The sequence below is a fragment of the Pan troglodytes genome, chromosome 2 (genome assembly GCF_028858775.2).
Source record: "Pan troglodytes isolate AG18354 chromosome 2, NHGRI_mPanTro3-v2.0_pri, whole genome shotgun sequence".
Taxonomy (NCBI): domain Eukaryota; kingdom Metazoa; phylum Chordata; class Mammalia; order Primates; family Hominidae; genus Pan; species Pan troglodytes.
This window is the reverse complement of record NC_086015.1, coordinates 54,204,490-54,221,655: the sequence shown is the minus strand read 5'-3', so window position 1 is coordinate 54,221,655 and position 17,166 is coordinate 54,204,490. Positions and strand designations below refer to the sequence as shown.

Here is a 17,166-nt window from a genome sequence, read left to right as displayed (position 1 = left end):
CCCAAATCTTGGGCTCTCAAAGGCTCCTCCAGGCACCCTGAGCCTCCTGGCTGGACTCTTCCCTGGAACCTGGCTGCCTTTCAGCACTCAACTCTGCCACAGACTCAAGAGACCACAAGGGGGTGCCGGGGCACCAGACACTGAGCACTAACGGCTGTCTCTAAATAGTATGCGTGGGAAGTGAATGCTGGCTCCTACCACAGGCTGGCAGCTTCTACACCCACCCTGTTGGATGATGGGGATCTGTCCAGGAGTGAGGCCGTTGCATTTCTGCCACTTTCAGCCTTCAGGCTCCACCCACCCTCCCTGACCCTGAGGAGTGAGTGGACCCTGAGGGGTCTCTACAGCCCTTCGCACTACCCAAGTGTTTGGGGTGGTGCAGCAGCCCAGGTTTGTCAAACTAAATGTGGTTTCTACATGTTGGGTTTCTTTAAATGGAGCCAATCTACTCCCTTCCCAGCCCCCCACCTGGCTCCCCAGGCCCACCACATGTGGCTCTAAATCCCCTGACCAAGGAGAGAAGCCAAAGTCTAGTCCCAGAGCCAGTGTTTATTAGCAAGATGGAACCCAAAGGCGGCTGTGGCCTGGGCAGCAGAAGGCCACCAGGAGCCCCCACCCATCTACCCAACTGCCCCCCAGAGCTAATTACATCCACACCCATTGCTTGAAGTGGTGGACATAAGGGAGCCCTGGGGAGCCTCTACCAGCCCCAGGCCTCTACCACGGACCCCCTCCCCTCAGAGCTGGGGCCTCCCGTCAGCCCTGCCTGGGCCTGGCCCCTCTGCTATGCTCCCAGCCTCTGAGTCAAAGTGGCACAGGGAAAGCTAAGGAGGTAGAGTGGGGTGGCCCTGCCCTGGCCAGGTGGGGAGGGGAGAAGGGGCTGAAGGGGCTGTCCCACCCAGGCAGGATGCCTCTTCTCCTATCCCCAATAAATAGAGAATAAATACCCAGGAAGGGGCTGGTCATGGCTGAGTGCCCCCAACCCAGGCAGGGGCTGGCATCCTGTGATGGCCCCTTCTTCCCTTCTCTGTGTGCTCTTGATGCCACCCCAGTCTCCAAAGTGGTCCTCGCATCCATGTCTATGCCACAGCACAGGCTGACAACACACATCAGAAAAGGTGGACAGTCCATGCCCCATCCGAGTAGGGCTTGCTCCCTCCCTTTGTCCTGTAGATCTTGGCGGAGGCTGTCGAGCAGGTAGACTTCCAGCTGAGTCTGGGGACTGTGTGGTCCTGGCCTGGCCCCACCAACTGGCTGGGCCTGGTTAGGCAGGCTCTGTTTTCTGCCGTCTCTGACCAGCATGGGTCTAAGTTTTGGAGGATGCTGCCACTGAGGCAGGCTATATTCAACCCACCAATAAATACTGTCTTTGCAGGGGCAGGGTGTGTATAGAATATAGATATTTTATATATATATATATATATATATATCTTTTATATTAAAAGGGACAAGGGCTAGGCTGGCCCATGGCAGGGCACAGGCAGCTGGCCTCATGTGTCCGGAGGGTGGTGCCGGCGGTTCCGGGGCTTTTTCTGGTCCTGGGGCTCAGGAGACCGGGGTGCCCCTGGAGCCTCCCTGGGGCTGGGGGGCACATGGCGCCAGTAACCCTGGCAGTACTGGTGGATGAGGCCCACTTCTGGCTGGGCCAGCAGCTGGGCTAACTCCTGGTAAGGAGGCGTTGGGGGGCCTGCGCCTGGGGGTGGCGGGGCGCTCACGGACAGTGGTGGGAAGAGGGCAGCATGGACGGCGTCCCGGCCCAGTACATGCAGCTGCACTCGTGTGACGACGTGCTTAAAGTTATTCTCAGTGGCTGTGCAGGAGTAGAGGCCACGATCGCTGAGCTGCAGTGCACGGAGCAACAAGCCCTGCTCTGTGCGCAGGAAGCGGTCCTCTGCACGAATCTGCAGGGGCAAGGAGAGGGGGTTCAGAGGCTCTGTGACCACCTTATGGCCCTAGCCAGCAACCAGATCAGACCACCTTTGTGGCCATTCCGTGTAGAGGCACCCATGTGGGATTTCCATATGCCAGAAAAACCACATGAAGTTTCTACATAATGAGAGATATTTGAATAAGGCATCTGTACAGATTTCCATTTCAGGAGTGATGACCATAAGGAGGTTCTGTACAATGAGGAAAATTTGAAGCACACACAGAATTTCCTTTTTTTTTTTTTTTTTTTTTTTTGAGACAAGGTCTGGCTCTGTCGCCTAGGCTAGAGTGCAGTTGAATGATCTCGGTTTACTGCAACCTCTGCCTCCCAGGCTCAAGCCATCCTCCCACCTTAGCCTCCCAAGTAGCTGGGACCACATGCATGACTATGCCCAGCTAATTTTTGTATTTTTGGTAGAGAGAGGGTTTCACCATGTTGCCCAGGCTGGTCTCGAACCCCTGACCTCAAGCAATTTGCCTGTCTTGGCTTCCCAAAGTGTTGGGGTTACAGGTGTGAGCCACCACGTCCAGCCAGAATTTCCATTTAATGAGAATATCCAATTGGGATAACCACATAGAATTTCCACATAAACAGGGACACCTGTAGGGCATTTTCATAAAATGAGGGCCCCATAGAATTTCCACATACTGGAGCTCACTCACATGATGTTTTTGTAGAAGGTACACCCCCAATGTGGTATGCATATGGAATTTTCATGTGAACAGGCATACCCAGAAACACTTTCCATAGAATGAGGCCAATCCCAGGGAGTTCCCACGTAACTGTTTTCACTCAAAGGATTTGCATGTAGGGAAGGGAGCTTGGAAGGGGTTTCACAGCATGAGAGTTGCTCCAGATCACTCCTCTACTACATTTCACCACTGCGCAAGGACTCACATCCACGGTGCAGCACCGGGCGCAGGAACTCACCTCTCGGCGCCGGTCACCAGGATCTCGCTGGAACAGCCACTTAACAGTGGCTTGGGGCGAGCGGGGCTGGCACTCAAGGAAGGCTGCGCTGCCGGCCACGCCATACTGCACAGACTCCACGGCATTCTTGTTGGCTTTAGAGTGAGAGGGGTTGAGCAAAAGCAGCATCACCTCCGGGCAGCCTGCTGACTGCTTCGGGGCAGGCACCGAGGGGCACCCACTCACCAATGTAGAGCTCTGTGTTGATGGGGCAACTAGGGACATCCCATCTCCATTAGCCCCCACCCTCCATTAGCCATCAGAGCACCCTTACAGTGGGGGCCCTGTGAGCAGCTTCGTGGGCTGCGTGGACTTCTGCAGTGTGAGCAGCACCCCACAGTGAGGCCCAGCATACTCACCATTGGAGTTGAACCCACGGCACTGCCTGATGGGGTTTCCGTGCCGGACGTCCTGCCGGCGGCTCCGCCTGGATGAGGATAGCCCCTGAAGGAGTGCTCCCAGGAAGCTTGCCCCCTGAGGTCCCTGTATCTCCCTGACTCCAGGGCAGGGCCCTTTTTCCCCAGGGCAGTGATGTCTTACCCATAAGACTCCCCTAGGGTAATATCACATGCACCCTGGGTAATATCACATGCACCCCCAATCCCCTAGGATAGGGCCCTGGGACTGGTTGCTAAAATTCTAGGTGTCTAGGGGTCCACACCTCTTGGAGGATGCTGTATAGCGGGAGCAGGCCTGGCCATCCCAGGCACAGTAAGGGTCCCGGGCAAGGCAGCAGTCAGCACAGGCAGCCCCATACGCCTGGCAGCGGTGCAGGCTCAGGTGTGTGACACCCACGGCTGACGCCACGTAGAGTTGTTGCTGGGGCAAAGGGTAGGGCCTTGTCAGTTCCTGTCCCATAGCCAGCCCCACCAACAGCCAGCTAGGCTGGGCTCCTCTCCCCTGTTCCATGCCTCAGTTTACCCATCCCTGTGCCAAGGGCATGACCCTGAGGGGATGCAGGCCCTGTCCCCAACCTTGGCTCACCTCGCCAAAGGCTTACCCTCTTAGAAGAGATGGTCATGGTCTTGACGGGTGCTGGATCCTAGAAAAAGATAAAGATCAGCTTGGGATGCCAGGGACCCCCTCCCTGCCCTGACCTAGAGGTCTCAGGTCAGAGGCTGGGGCTGGGGGGAGGGTAAAGGTGGGGAGGTCAGGACTGGGTGGTGTCACACCCACCTTGAAGACCTCCACCTCCTCCAGCATGAGCTCCTCCATCTCCTGGTCATCCTTGGGCAGCACAATGACCTTCTGCACTGTCCCGCGGTCTGGAACGGGCCGGGCAGGGCCTCAGTGGGGCTGGGGATGCTGGGGAAGGGGTACCAGCCTCAGCCCCTTCCCCCACCAGGGCCCAAACCCCCCTAGGGCATTGGAGCTGGAGCTTTGTGCCAAGGTGGAAGAGTTTCCCCAGGTCAAAGGGGACTGGCCCAGGACACAGGGGGTCATGGCCATGGTCTGCCCCCACAAACCCAGACCCTGATTTTGGGCCCTGCTGAGAACAGGACACTGGGGCATGCATTCTCCTGTGTTTGGGCTGCTGGAACTGTAGGGGGTGCACTGTGGCATGTGTGTGCACACACGAGCATGTGTATGGCCTCTGTATCCTAGAGGTGCCTACCATCTGTCTCCACCCCTTTCCTGCCATGCATACATAAGTCCCCAGATGCCCAGTGTCCCTGTTCTCCTGGGCCCCTGGGGATGGAAGTGGGAATGGGGTTTTCTCACCCCTAGCCTCTGTTATCCCATCAATAGGGAGAAGGCACCAAAGGATGAGGATGAAGAGGTGACTCTGATGAGCTTGCAGCAAGCCCTAGCAGGGCAAGCCCCAGCCCCAAGGATCTGCACCCCGCACCCGGTGGGCCCAGCGTGGGAGAGGCCGGGAGCAGCAGTGGGTACCTGTGCCCAGGAAAAGCACCTCATAGCGCCCATCGGCTGCATCCACCTGGTCCACGGCAATAGTGGTGAGGCGGTAGGGAGCACCTGTGCGGACTACCAGGGGCCGCCGCTGCAGAGGGTACACGGCCTGGTACATGAGTGGGTGGCTGCGCATGAAGTTGATCACCTCATCAGGATAATCCTTGGTGGACTTCATAGATGGCGTGAAGGTTCCACCAGGGCACTGTGGACAGGTGGCGAGTGTCAGTCCCAGGCTGCCTGGGCAGGGCAGGCTGGAGCCATTAGCTTCAGAAGAGGCCGCTGCACTGTCTGTCCCCACCACCTCAACCTGCTCCTCTCCCCAAACCCGCTCTCCAAGTTTCTGCCCTGCACCTGACCTCTACAGGTCCTGCTCTGGCCAAGGTCCCACGTGGCCAAATGCCACAGCCACCTCCCTGGCCTCAGGTGCCATGACTTCGTGGCAGCATTTGGCCAAGCGGACCACTCCCTTCCATGTCCCCCTCCCCACCCCTGTCATCTCCTTCCTCTCTGGCTGTTCCTAGGGTCTCACCCGTCTCCCTCCTGCACAGCTGGACTGCAGGCCCCGACGTCCTTGTCACACACCAGGCTCACTCTCCTCCTTCCTGAAGCTGTCCCCTGAGCCTGGGCTCAGCCTGCCCCCCATCATGGCCAGCTTACCTCTGGCCCATCCTTCTGACTCCAGGTTACCTCTGGAGGGAAGCTTCCCCTGTCCCCCACTGAGACCAGCTTCTCCAGCCCAGTCCTGACCACAAGGAGTCAGAACTGCATTGGATCAGATCCGCTGCTCTCCTGCTTAGGCTCCCACATCAGCCGGTGTCACATCAAGATAAAGTGACATGCCTCTGTGACCTCTGAGACCCTGCCTGAGGCCTGGCCCTGCCCCTGCCCCTCCCCAGCTCTTTGCCTCCTGTTCCTCAGCTGAGCCAACCTCCAGCCTGCCTCCAGCATCTGCAGGGAAGACGCTTCCCCCCAACCTTCAGCTCCCAAACAGCCCCACAGAGGACCCTCTGAGGAGCAGCCGACCACGCCCAACCCACCATCTTTGTCCCAGAATCCTGTCTGGGCTCCTCCACAGCTTGACACTGTGTGTGAAGGCCCGTCTGTGTGTGCATTACAGCTCACCGCCTCCGCTGGCTGGGAGGGCCATGATGGTGGGGCCCGTGTTGCAAAGGGCCTGACCCAGAGGCCTCTTAGAAGAAGAGGAAGGGGAGAGGCAGGATGAGTGGGGTCCTTACCGTGCCCGGCCGTGGGTAGGGCATCTTCCCTGAGAAGGGCATCCACTGGTAGTTGGGCCCCTCTTTGTGGGCAAAGGGCCCGTTGAAGACCATGCGAATATCAGCCATGGAGTAGACACACACGGCAGAGCCTCGGAACACGGAGCTGTGGGCATGGCAGGCACTGCTGAGCAGGACAGACCCTCCACCTAGGGCCCCTCCCCAAACTGCCCCCTCCCCACAGCTCGCCACCGGGCTGGGGTTCTCCACGAGTTACAATCCCCCAACGGGGCCACTCCCTGCCACTGCTGGCCCTGACCCCAGCCTCACCCAGAGGAGGTAAAGACAGCGTAAATGACAGGGTTCCTCACGTCCTGGGTCTGCTGGACAAACACGTCCTCTGGGGACAGAGGGAGAAGGTGTTGGAGGGTGCCATGGGTGGGAGCCCCTGGGCCCCACCCACTCCTGCACAGGGGAGGGGGCCCACCAAAGGCACCCTGACCGCCCATCCCGCCTCTATCCCTCTTGCTGTAGCCAGAGCACCCTGCCTGCCTGCTGGGCACTCACGGAGCTCATCAAAGTGAGTCTCAATGCCATCCTCGCCCGGGACAGAGCAGACGAGCCGCGCCTTCAGGAATGTGCTCCACTTGTTGACCAGGCAACAGTGACCACCGTCATCGTTCTGGGGGGTGGGGCAAGAGGCCGGGTCAGATCAGCTCTTGACCCCAAGCCCTGGCTGGAGCAGGGCTGATGAAGCCAGAACTGGTGGAAGGGGCAGCCTGGTGGCTCTGCCAATGCATACCAGGCAAATGCGCCCGATGCGGGCGTACACCGCGGGGCTCTGCGGCGCCTCTGCCGACCGCTCACGGAAGAAGAAGTAAAGCTTATCATCATTGCGCTCCGCGCTGTCAGGAATGAGCTCAGCATGGATGAACGACGGGTCTGCAGGTGGCAGGGGTCAGCTGGGTGAGCCCCTACTCTGATGGTGCCCCTGATGTTCTCCAACAGAATCCCCAGCCAGGTGCAAGAACACCCCCAACTCCTCTCCAGATAAGAAACTACCCCTGCCCCAGGTAGTCATAGGCTAAACATGTCCCCACTTCCCCCACATGTGCTTCTTTACGACCTCCTTGCCGCATCCCAGACACACGGCCACGGAAGGGCTCCTGGGGCTGCGCTTACCGTTCAGCCACCGGGAGTTGTACTGATCCGTGCGCATGGCTGTCTGCTTTCCAAGTGTGCGGAAGATGGCTGCATCAGTGCCCATAAAATCGATGTACACACCAGCATAGAGCTCCTCATCTGTGGGTGGGCCAGTGGGTCAGTCAGGGGGCTGCTGTTTGCTAGGGCCAGGGCACAGCTCAGATGACTTCCAGGGCAGGGCCTTATCTCCCCGCTCAGGCTCCCTGGGGCATGATCCTATCTCCAGTGGAGTGCTGGTCAGTGTTTCACCACTGGCTCTGGGAGGGTTGGGATTAGTAACGATCAGCTCTGATTAGTAGCAATAGCCCATTTCTGTGGTGTGAATACTCCTGCCACGACTAATTTCAAGCTACCAACCTGAGGTCACTGAAAGCAAAATCAGGAAGAGCTGCCAACACCACTGTACAGTATTTCTACCCCACAGACACAACAAATGTAAATCACCTCAAAAGCATAGCTAATAGGCCAGCTGCAGTGGCTCATGCCTATAATCCCAGCACTTTGGGAGGCCCAGGTGGGTGGATCATTTGAGGTCAGGAGCTGGAAGCCAGCCTGGCCAAGATGGTGAAACCCTACCTATACTAAAATACAGAAATTATCCGGGCATGGTGGCAGGTGCCTGTAATCCCAGCTACACGGGAGGCTGAGGCAGGAGAATTGCTTGAACCAGGGAGGCGGAGGTTGCAGTGAGCGAGATCATGCCACTGCACTCCAGCCTGGGCAACAGAGCAAGGCTCCATCTTAAAAAAAAAAAAAAAAAAAAAGAGGCCGGGCATGGTGGCTTATGCCTCCTGTAATCCCAGCACTTTGGGAGGCCAAGGCTGGCAGATGATGAGGTCAAGAGATCGAGACCATCCTGGCCAATGTGGTGAAACCCTGTTTCTACTAAAAATACAAAAAAATTAGCTGAGCGTGGTGGTGCACGCATGTAGTCCCAGCTACTCGGGAGGCTGAGGCAGGAGGATCCCTTCAACCTGGGAGGCGGAAGTTGCAGTGAGCCGAGATCGCACCACTGCACTCCAGCCTGGTGACACAGTGAGACAACCATCTCAAAAAGCAAAAACAAAAATAAAAAAAAAAAAAACACAAAAAACAAAAAAAGAGCATAGCTAACAATAAAGTGTAGTGAAAGAATTAGGAAGCATATGCACACCTCAGTTTACTGGGCTTTGTGCACTGCAAATACTGCATTTTTTACAGAAGGAAGGTTTGTGGCAACCCTGTGTCAAGCAAGTCTGTTAGCACCATTTTTTCAACAGCATATGCTTACTTTGTGTCTCTGTGTCTGTGTCACAGTTTGGTAATTCTTCTTTTTTTTTTTTTTTGAGACGGAGTCTTGCTCTGTCACCCAGGCTAGAGTGCAGTGGCACCATCTCAGCTCACTACAACCTCCACCTCCCAGGCTCAAGCAACTCTCTTGCCTCAGCCTCCCAAGTAGCTGGGACTACAGGTGCCCACCACTACATCTGGCCAATTTTTGTATTTTTAGTAGAGACGGGGTTTCACCATGTTGGCCAGGCTGGTCTCGAACTCCTGACCTCAGGTGATCCACCTGCCTCGGCCTCCCAAAGGGCTGGGATTACAGGCATGAGCCACCGCGCCTCGCCTACATTTTGGTGATTCTTGCAATATTTCAAACTGTCTGTTATGGTGATTTGTGATCAGTGATCTTTGATGTTACTATTGCAATTATTTCGGGGCACCGTGAACCTCACCCATATAAAACAGTGAACTTAATCGATAAATGCTGAGTGTGTTCTGACTGCTCCACTTACTGGCCATTCTCCTATCTCTCTCCCTCTTCTTGGGCCTCTCCATTCTCTGGGACACAGCAATATTAAAATTAGATCAATTAATAATCCCACAATGGCCTCTAAGTGTTCAAGTGAAAGGAAGAGTCATATTATCTCTCACTTTAAGTCAAAAGCTAGAAATGGGCCAGGTGCAGTGGCTCATGCCTGTAATCCTAGCACTTTGGGAGGCTGAGGCAGGGGATCACTTGAGGTCAGGAGACCAGCCTGGCCAACATGGCATAACCCATTTCTACTAAAAATATAAAAATTAGCCAGAGGTGGTGGTGGGTGCCTATAATCCCAGCTACTTGGGAGGCTGCGGCAGGAAAATCACTTGAACCGGGGAGCAGGGAGTCGGGGGGTGGAGGTTGCAGTGAGCCAAGATCATGCCACTTCACTCCAGCCTGGGGGACAGAGTGTAACTCTGTCAAAAAATAAACAAACAAACAAAAAAACCAAAAAAGCTAGAAATGATTAAGCTTAGTACGGAAAGCATGTTGAAAGCTGAGATAGGTCCCAAACTAGGCTGCTAGCACTAGTTAGCCAAGTTGTGAATGCAAAGGAAAAGTTCTTGAAGGAAATTAGAAGGGCTATTCCAGTAAACACACAAATGATAAGAAAGTGAAACAGCCTTATCACTGATATGGTGAAAGTTTTACTGGTTTACGTGGAAGATCAAACCAGCCACAACATTCCTATTTAAGCCAAAGTCTAATCCAGAGCAAAGCCCTAACTGTCTTCAATTCTGTGAAGGCTGAGAGAAGAGAGGAAGCTGGAGAAGAAAGGTTTGAAACCAGCAGAGGCTGGTTCATGAGGTTTAAGGAAAGCAGCCATTTCCAAAACATAAACATGCAAGGTGAAGTAGCAAGTGCTGATGGAGAAGCTGCAGCAAGTTTTCCAGAAGATTTAGATAAGATCATGGATGAAGGGGGCTACACTAAACACGATTTTCAATGCAGATAAAACAGCCTTCTGGCCAGGGCCAGTGGCTTACACCTCTAATCCCAGCATTTTGGGAGGCGGAGGTGGGAGGAACACTTTAGGTCAGGAGCTCAAGACCAGCCTGGTCAACATGGCGAGACGCTTTCTCTACTAATAATACAAAAATTAGCCGGGCATGGTGGCATGCGCCTGTAATCCCAGCTACTTGGGAGGCTGAGGCAGGAGAATTGCTTGAACCCAGGAGGCAGGGGTTGTGGTAAGCCAAGATGGTGCCACTGCACTCCAGCCTGGGAAATACGGCGAGACTCCATCTCAAAAAAAAAAAAAAAGAAAGAAAGAAACAGCCTTCTCGTGGAAGAACATGCCATCTAGGATTTTCACAGCTATCAAGGAGAAATCAATTCCTGGCTTCAAAGCTTCAAATGACAGTCAGACTCTCTTATTAGGGGCTAATGCAGCTGGTTACTTTAAGTTGAAGCCAGTGCTCATTTACCATTCCAAGAACCCTAGGGCCCTTAAGAATTATGTGAAATAGGGGTGGGTGCGGTGGCTCACGCCTGTAATCCCAGCACTTTGGGAGGCCAAGACAGGTGGATCACGAGGTCAGGAGATCGAGACCATCCTGGCTAACACGGTGAAACCCCGGTCTCTACTAAAAATTAGCTGGGTGTGGTGGTGGGTACCTGTAGTCCCAGCTACTCAGGAGGCTGAGGCAAGAGAGTGGCGTGAACCCGGGAGGCGGAACTTGCAGTGAGCTGAGATCGCACCACTGCACTCCAGCCTGGGCGACAGAGCGAGACTCCATCTCAAAAAAAAAAAAAAAAAAGAAAAAGAATTATGCAAAATCTACTCTGCCTGAGCTCTATAAATAACAACAAAGCCTGAATGACAGCACATCTGCTTACAGCATGGTTTACCGATTTTTTTTTTTTTTTTTGAGCCAGAGTCTCGCTCAGTTGCCCAGGCTGGAGTGCAGTGGTGCGATCTCAGCTCACTGCAACTTCCACCTCCCAGGTTCAAGCTATTCTTCTGCCTTAGCCTCCCAAGTAGCTGGGACTACAGGTGCACACCACCACACCTGGCTAATTTTTGTATTTTTAGTAGAGACAGAGTTTCACCCATGTTGGCCAGCCTGGTCTCGAACTCCTGACCTCAAGTGATCCACCCGCCTCAGCCTCCCAAAGTCCTAGGATTACAGGCATAAGCCACTGTGCCTGGCCGGTTTTCTGAATATTTTAAACCCACTGCTCAGAAAAAAAGATTCCTTTCAAAATATTACTGCTCATTGGTCTTGGTCTCCATCAGAGCTCTGACGGAGGTGTGCAAGGAGACAAATGTTGTTTTCATGCCTGCTAACACAACATCCATTCTGCAGCCCATAGATCAATTTCAATTTTCAAGTCTTTTCTTTTTTTTTGAAATGGAGTCTCACTCTGTTGCCCAGGCTGGAGTGCAGTGGCACGATCTCAGCTCACTGCAACCTCCACCTCCCAGGTTCAAGTGATTCTCCTGCCTCAGCCTCCCTAGTAGCTGGGATTACAGGCACCCGCCACCACGCCTGGCTAATTTTTGTATTTTTAGTAGAGACAAGGTTTCACCATGTTGGCCAGGGTGGTCTCGAGCTCCTGATCTCAGGTGATCCGCCCGCCTCCGTCTCCCAAAGTGCTGGAATTATAGGTGTGAGCCACTGCACCCGGCTAGTTTTGAGTGTTTGTTACTTTTTATTGTTGTTACCTTTGTTTTAATGTTTAATCGTAAACTTATATAATTTAAAAAATGTTTTTTATTTTTTATTTTTTAGTAGAGACAGGGTTTCACCATGTTGTCCAGGCTGGTCTCAAACTACTGACCTCAAATGATACACTCCCCTCAGCCTCCCAAAGTGCTGGGATTATAGGTGTGAGCCACTGAGCCTGGCCTTAACTTTTAATAATAGTTGTCTTTAACAACTGGCTCAAAAAATTCCTGAAAATTTAATAATGTACTTGCCTCTAACATACCACATCTGAGGCTCCCCCAGGGCAGGCCCTGTCTTTCCTCATCAGAGTGATTTGGGCTGTGCCATCAGGCTGGGACCTTCTCACTTGCCAAGAGGGGGAGGATAATGTCTGCCCCTTGACCCCAGGGTCTTTCCCAGGCTTGGAGGTGGCACAGTGCCCAACAGCTGCTCTGAGAGGCAGACTGTGTTGAACAATCAGAAAACAGGCAGCGTGCATGAGCCAGGGTCAGTGATGGGTTCACCCAACCTGCAGTTAGGGGCAGCAGCTGCTCCTGAGACCCCGGCAGGACCCCTACTCAGAGAACAGCCCCCAACCCTCCCAGACACCTACCCAGACCAGAAACATGCTCTCCCCGTCTGGTCACAGGGCCGGAACTCTCCATTGGTCCTTCGCTACAGGGCTCTCCGAGCCTCTCAGACACACCAAGAACATGCTATGGGACTGCCCCTCAGACCAGCCCCGATACGCACTCGGCTTATCTTCTCTTCTAGGAAGCCTATGGTCAGGAAGGTTCTGGACTTTGCATGGACCATATTGTGTGTTTCAGGGTAGGACCTGGCTTCCTTGGTCCCCCATCCAAAGGGGCCAGGCGGAGGCTTCTACCACCCAGTCTCTGACCTCAGCTCACAGTGGGGTCTGGCCTGCACCCTCTCCCCCTTGCCAGGTGGGGCCTTTTGGGGAGTTCAGGGACAGCCTAGTCATGGTCTCTGCCCTTGGGTAAGTGTTGGTGCCATGCCCCATCTCCAGGGGCAGAGGCCACACATTGAGACTGTAGAGCGGGGTTGGGGGGCACTCACTGATGAGGGCCGATGCTGTGTCCAGCTTGGGATCGTACGGACACTTGCCCTTCCCTGACTCGAGTCGCTCAGGCTCCAGGTAGAAGATGTAATCCTGTAAGGCAGAGCGGGGCTCAGCATCGTCCAGGCCAGTCCCCCAGCCAGGAAGTGTAAGGGTCACCAGGCTCCCAGGGTGAGAATGAGCCCCCAGGCATACCCCGAGCCCACCCCCTACACTCCCCAGCATTCCTTGGCCTTAAACTCCATCCAGCCAGGTCTCCCAGGGCAGGGCCATGCTGTGGGCTCCAAGGGGGGTGCTTCCTAGTCCCAGGTCTTAGGGAAGACCTGGGGACCAAGTCTCAAGGGGCCCTGCCTTGTGGGCTATGAGATGGACATGGAGTGGGCTTGTAGGGGCTGAAGCCCCTCCATGCCAACTGGCTCATAAAGACACTGGCCAAGGCTCCCTGGGCTACAGAGGCACAGCTCTTTGTTGTGGCTGCCTGTCTTGGGTCAAGAAAGCGCTGCAGACCTGGCCAGGGCAGGAGTGACTGGTTAAGGGCCTGGGGTCCTGTCCTTTGCCATCAGGTCTAGCCAGGCCAGAGAGCTCTAAGGTTACTGTATCCTCAGGCTTTGTGTCCTACCTGTGGTCCTCAGGATGGACCAATGGGCCATGACCTTTCTCCTGTCCCTCAGCACAGCCCCCAGGCTCCACATCTCCCCAGGGAGCCAGGAGTCAAGGAGTCCAGCCCAGACCACATGGAATTCACAAAGACCCCTGTGCCTCCCAGCCCAGCCTGCAAGATGCTAGGAGGAAGGCTGGAAAAGGCACTGGGACAGGGGTGAGCACAGAGGCCACAAGAGAAAGCCAGGCAGAGGGAAGGAAAGGGGCAAGGAGAGAGGAACAGAGGCAGGAGGAGGTGGCAGCAGGTGGCAGGATGGCGATGGGAAGGTGCACACAGGCCTACTTCCAGTTACACACTGCACACGTGACTTCCTGCACACACAAGGGTGCACACACAGCTCTGAACATATCACCGCCAGCACACGGAACCCCCTGCTCACACCATGGACACGCACACACAGAATCCACACGATCCTGCATTTCTGCACTCCCCACCACAAACATGCTCTGTCATTCACCGGCAGCCCCTGCCCCCCTGCCCGCCCCTGCCCAGCCCCAGCTCTCCCAGCCCAGACCCAGGTCATCACTAGTGGACAGATACCACCCGGGAGAAGAGCGCCCCAAGCACATGAGTGTGCAGGACACCTGTGTCCACAGATGACTCATGGGAGGCATGGGGCACGGACACCTGGGAGTAAGGTGTCAGACTGCACTCATGTGCCACTTTCCACTCTGGGTGCTGAGTGAGGAAGGCCCACATCCACACCGGTGTGTGCTCTTGTGTGTCTACACACATGCTTTCTGAGGGCTAAGGCATGGCTGTCCCCAGGGCTCCTGTCTTCCCCACCTGGCGGCTTCATTATTTCTTGCCTGCAGGGGTCACACTGAGGCTGACATGAGTCCAGCTGGGCATGCCTTCTGAGCCTGAGGGCACTTCAGGGGAAGGGGTGGGGACAGGGTGTGGGCACAGAGGTAGAGGGGAGGCCCTGGGGAGGCTGGCCTCAGGTGCAGGCCCAGGGTGAGTTCCGCCCAGAGGCAGTGCTGCCTGGCAAAGGCCTGGAGGGATGAGGCCCACCTGGCGTGGGGCTGTGGGCGTCGGGCGGAGGGCACCATCCGTGGCTCTGCTGCCGCGGCCTCTGACCGCCTGAGTCTGGGTCCATGGTGTGGCCTGAGAAGACGAGGAACAGGGGTTAGAGCTGGGGGTGGCAGGGGCTGGGGGAGCGGGCTCGGGCTGCCAGCCTCTAACACCACACAGGCCAGGAACACACGTGAACACGTGGGCTCCCCAGAGCACGTCTATGCGTGTGTACATACATACACACAGGCTTGGCACACACCTGCACACACAGGTGCCCCTCAGATCCAGTCATTCTCACACATGCCCTACAAGTTCACGCCAGCTCACACACATGCCCACATGGAAATGGAAAAGGGTGGAAGCAGGCAGGAAGGGGCAGAGCTGGGGAAGGGGCAGCTCCCCACAACCCTGGCCCTGGGGGTGGAAGGCAGCTCTCCCCCAGGCCACATGGTAGAAGCTGACCCAGGGGTCCAGCCTCCTATTGCAAGGCCCCCACCAGGCCCTCTGGCTCGGCCATGGGGGCACGGTCCACAGGCATAGCCAAGAGAGCTGTTGCCACATATGGAGCAAGTGCTTACTATGTGCCAGGCACAGTGCTAGGAGCTTTGGGAGCTTTAGCTCACTGCCTCCTCCTCACACCGACCTGTGAGAAAGGCAGCAGTTAGCCCCATTTTCAAGTGAAGAAACTGAGGCTCAGCGAGGTGAAAGAAGTCACTCACCCAAGGTCAAAAGGCTCGGAAGTGGCAGGGCTGGGGCTGAAGCCCCTCCTCCCATCAGGACCCTGGGATGCAGCCACCAGTGGGGGCAGCACAGGGCCAGGGTGGCTGGGGCTTACCTGGGCGCGGCGTCCGCGGTTCACATAGGTGCACATGGGGTTGTAGGCACCTGTCCCGCACACATACAGGTGTGTTCGGTTCCAGGGCTGGATGAGCCTGACGAAGTTCCCACACTCGCCCTGGGGCCACAGGGAAGGCTGCATAGGTGCCCTGGCCAGGCCTGCCCCCTCACTGGGGGCAGTACCTTCCCACCTGTGGATTCCCCCTTCCCACCTGTGGATCCCACCAAACTCACGTTGACATCCTTGCCTGAGAGCACGCATTCCTCGATGCGCTGTGGGGAGGCTGCCCAGTGTATCTGCAGAGAGGGGGGTCAGAAGGTGCAGCCTTCTGGACATGCCCTGAGCCCTGGGGCTCCGTGCCCACCCCATGTCCCACATCAGGGCCAGCCCTTACAATGAGGGGCTCGCGGTTGATGTCGTGCAGGTCCAGGGACAGCACGTAGTCCTTGCTGCCCACGTACATGCGGTCGTGGTCCTCGTCCTTGAGCAAGATTCGGTAGTCGGTTGTGTTGAGCAGGAAGTTGAAGAAGTGGGCGGTGCCTGTGGCCTTCAGCTCTGTGGGTGGAGGGCAGGGCACCAATTAGGACCTTCAGGAAACCATCCAGCCATACCCCCTCTGATAAAGGGGAGACTGAGGCCCTGAGGTTCCCCTCAGGACCCCCACCACAGAGTGGTCTTTTTTCTTTCTTTCTTTTTTTCTTTTTACGAGATCAAGTCTCACTCTGTTGCCCAGGCTGCAGTACAGTAGCGAGATTGCGGCTCACTGCAACCTCCATCTGCTGGGTTCAAGCGATTCTCCTGTCTCAGCCTCCTGACTAGCTGGGATTACAGGTGTCAGCCACCACACCCAGCTTATTTTTTGTTTGTTTGTTTTTTGAGATGGAGTCTCACTCTGTCACCCAGGCTGGAGTGCAACGGCGCGATCTTGGCTCACTGCAACCTTCGCCTCCCGGGTTCAAGCGATTCTGCTGCCCCAGCCTCCTGAGTAGTTGGGATCACAGGCGCCCGCCACCACGCCTAGCTAATTTTTGTATTTTTAGTAGAGATGGGGTTTCTCCATGTTGGTCAGGCTGGTCTCGAACTCCTGACCTCGTGATCCACCTGCCTCAGCCTCCCAAAGTGCTGGGATTACAGGCATGAGCCACTGTGCCCAGCCCACACAGTGGTCTTAAACCTCCAGCTCCCCTTCCTGGATCCTTCTCAGCTCCCTCTCCAGTCCCTGACAGACTGGGAGGACAAAGTGGCACAGGTAGGCAGGCCAGGGAAGGCACCACACCCAAAGCTAAACCCCTGATTCATAGACAGCCCTAGCTAGTCTCTGGGTCCCAATGAAAGGGCGGTGGGTGCGGGCCAGGGTACGCAACAGCATCAAAGAGTTTTTGCTCAGGTGGGGGTTAATGCTCCCACGCTCAGGGTGGGGCCAGCTTCACACAGGGGCTTAAAAGGGTTAACGAGCAGATAGGGGTGTGACCGGGTATATCCGGGACAGCCCACAGACTCTGGCATGGAGCCTGGATGCCCTGTTCTTACCCTGGCTGCCCACCAGGCAGAGGGCACAGCTGGTGCACAGCAAGGTCCTCACTTGGTCTGAAGCAGGTTAGCCAGGAGACCAGAAAGCCCTGCTGGACACACTGCCCTACGGACCCCAGCTTCCCCCAGACCCTATAAGGCTGCTATTGGTGGAACTCTCAGGCCACCTTGAATGAGCCAGGACAGTCATTTCTGGGAAAGAGGCTCTCTCCCTGGAGCTACAACCCTGGGGCTAAAGGCAGGGTTCAACTGGGTCCTCTAGTTTCCCTTTTGCATGAGTCCAGCAGCCTTGGCCCCTCCAACTCCAGGATGCTGGGGAAAAGTCCTTCCTAAGGATGAAGGACAGGAGGGGGCTCA

General features: G+C 55.7%; 1 protein-coding gene across 5 annotated transcripts in view; it reads right to left on the bottom strand.

Annotated features, from left to right (window-relative positions):
* Nucleotides 1-529: 529 nt before the first annotated feature.
* Nucleotides 530-17,166, bottom strand: part of SEMA3F (semaphorin 3F) — a 33,651-nt gene continuing 17,014 nt past the window's right edge. For 2 of the 5 annotated variants that reach the window (XM_016941136.3, XM_016941137.3), the window contains 17 exons: nt 15,674-15,834; nt 15,513-15,575; nt 15,277-15,396; nt 14,439-14,531; nt 12,763-12,856; nt 7,210-7,329; nt 6,830-6,969; nt 6,595-6,709; nt 6,358-6,427; nt 6,049-6,193; nt 4,793-5,015; nt 4,076-4,164; nt 3,900-3,941; nt 3,561-3,718; nt 3,259-3,326; nt 2,861-2,994; nt 530-1,901 (listed from right to left, as the gene is read on the bottom strand). In XM_016941136.3, coding sequence (XP_016796625.1) covers nt 1,491-1,901; nt 2,861-2,994; nt 3,259-3,326; nt 3,561-3,718; nt 3,900-3,941; nt 4,076-4,164; nt 4,793-5,015; nt 6,049-6,193; nt 6,358-6,427; nt 6,595-6,709; nt 6,830-6,969; nt 7,210-7,329; nt 12,763-12,856; nt 14,439-14,531; nt 15,277-15,396; nt 15,513-15,575; nt 15,674-15,834 — 2,246 coding nt within the window. In that variant the 3' untranslated portion in view covers nt 530-1,490. The remainder of the gene's footprint in view (nt 1,902-2,860; nt 2,995-3,258; nt 3,327-3,560; nt 3,719-3,899; nt 3,942-4,075; nt 4,165-4,792; nt 5,016-6,048; nt 6,194-6,357; nt 6,428-6,594; nt 6,710-6,829; nt 6,970-7,209; nt 7,330-12,762; nt 12,857-14,438; nt 14,532-15,276; nt 15,397-15,512; nt 15,576-15,673; nt 15,835-17,166) is intronic. The other 3 variants (XM_016941138.3, XM_063806783.1, XR_008546961.2) reach the window with 2 other exon arrangements.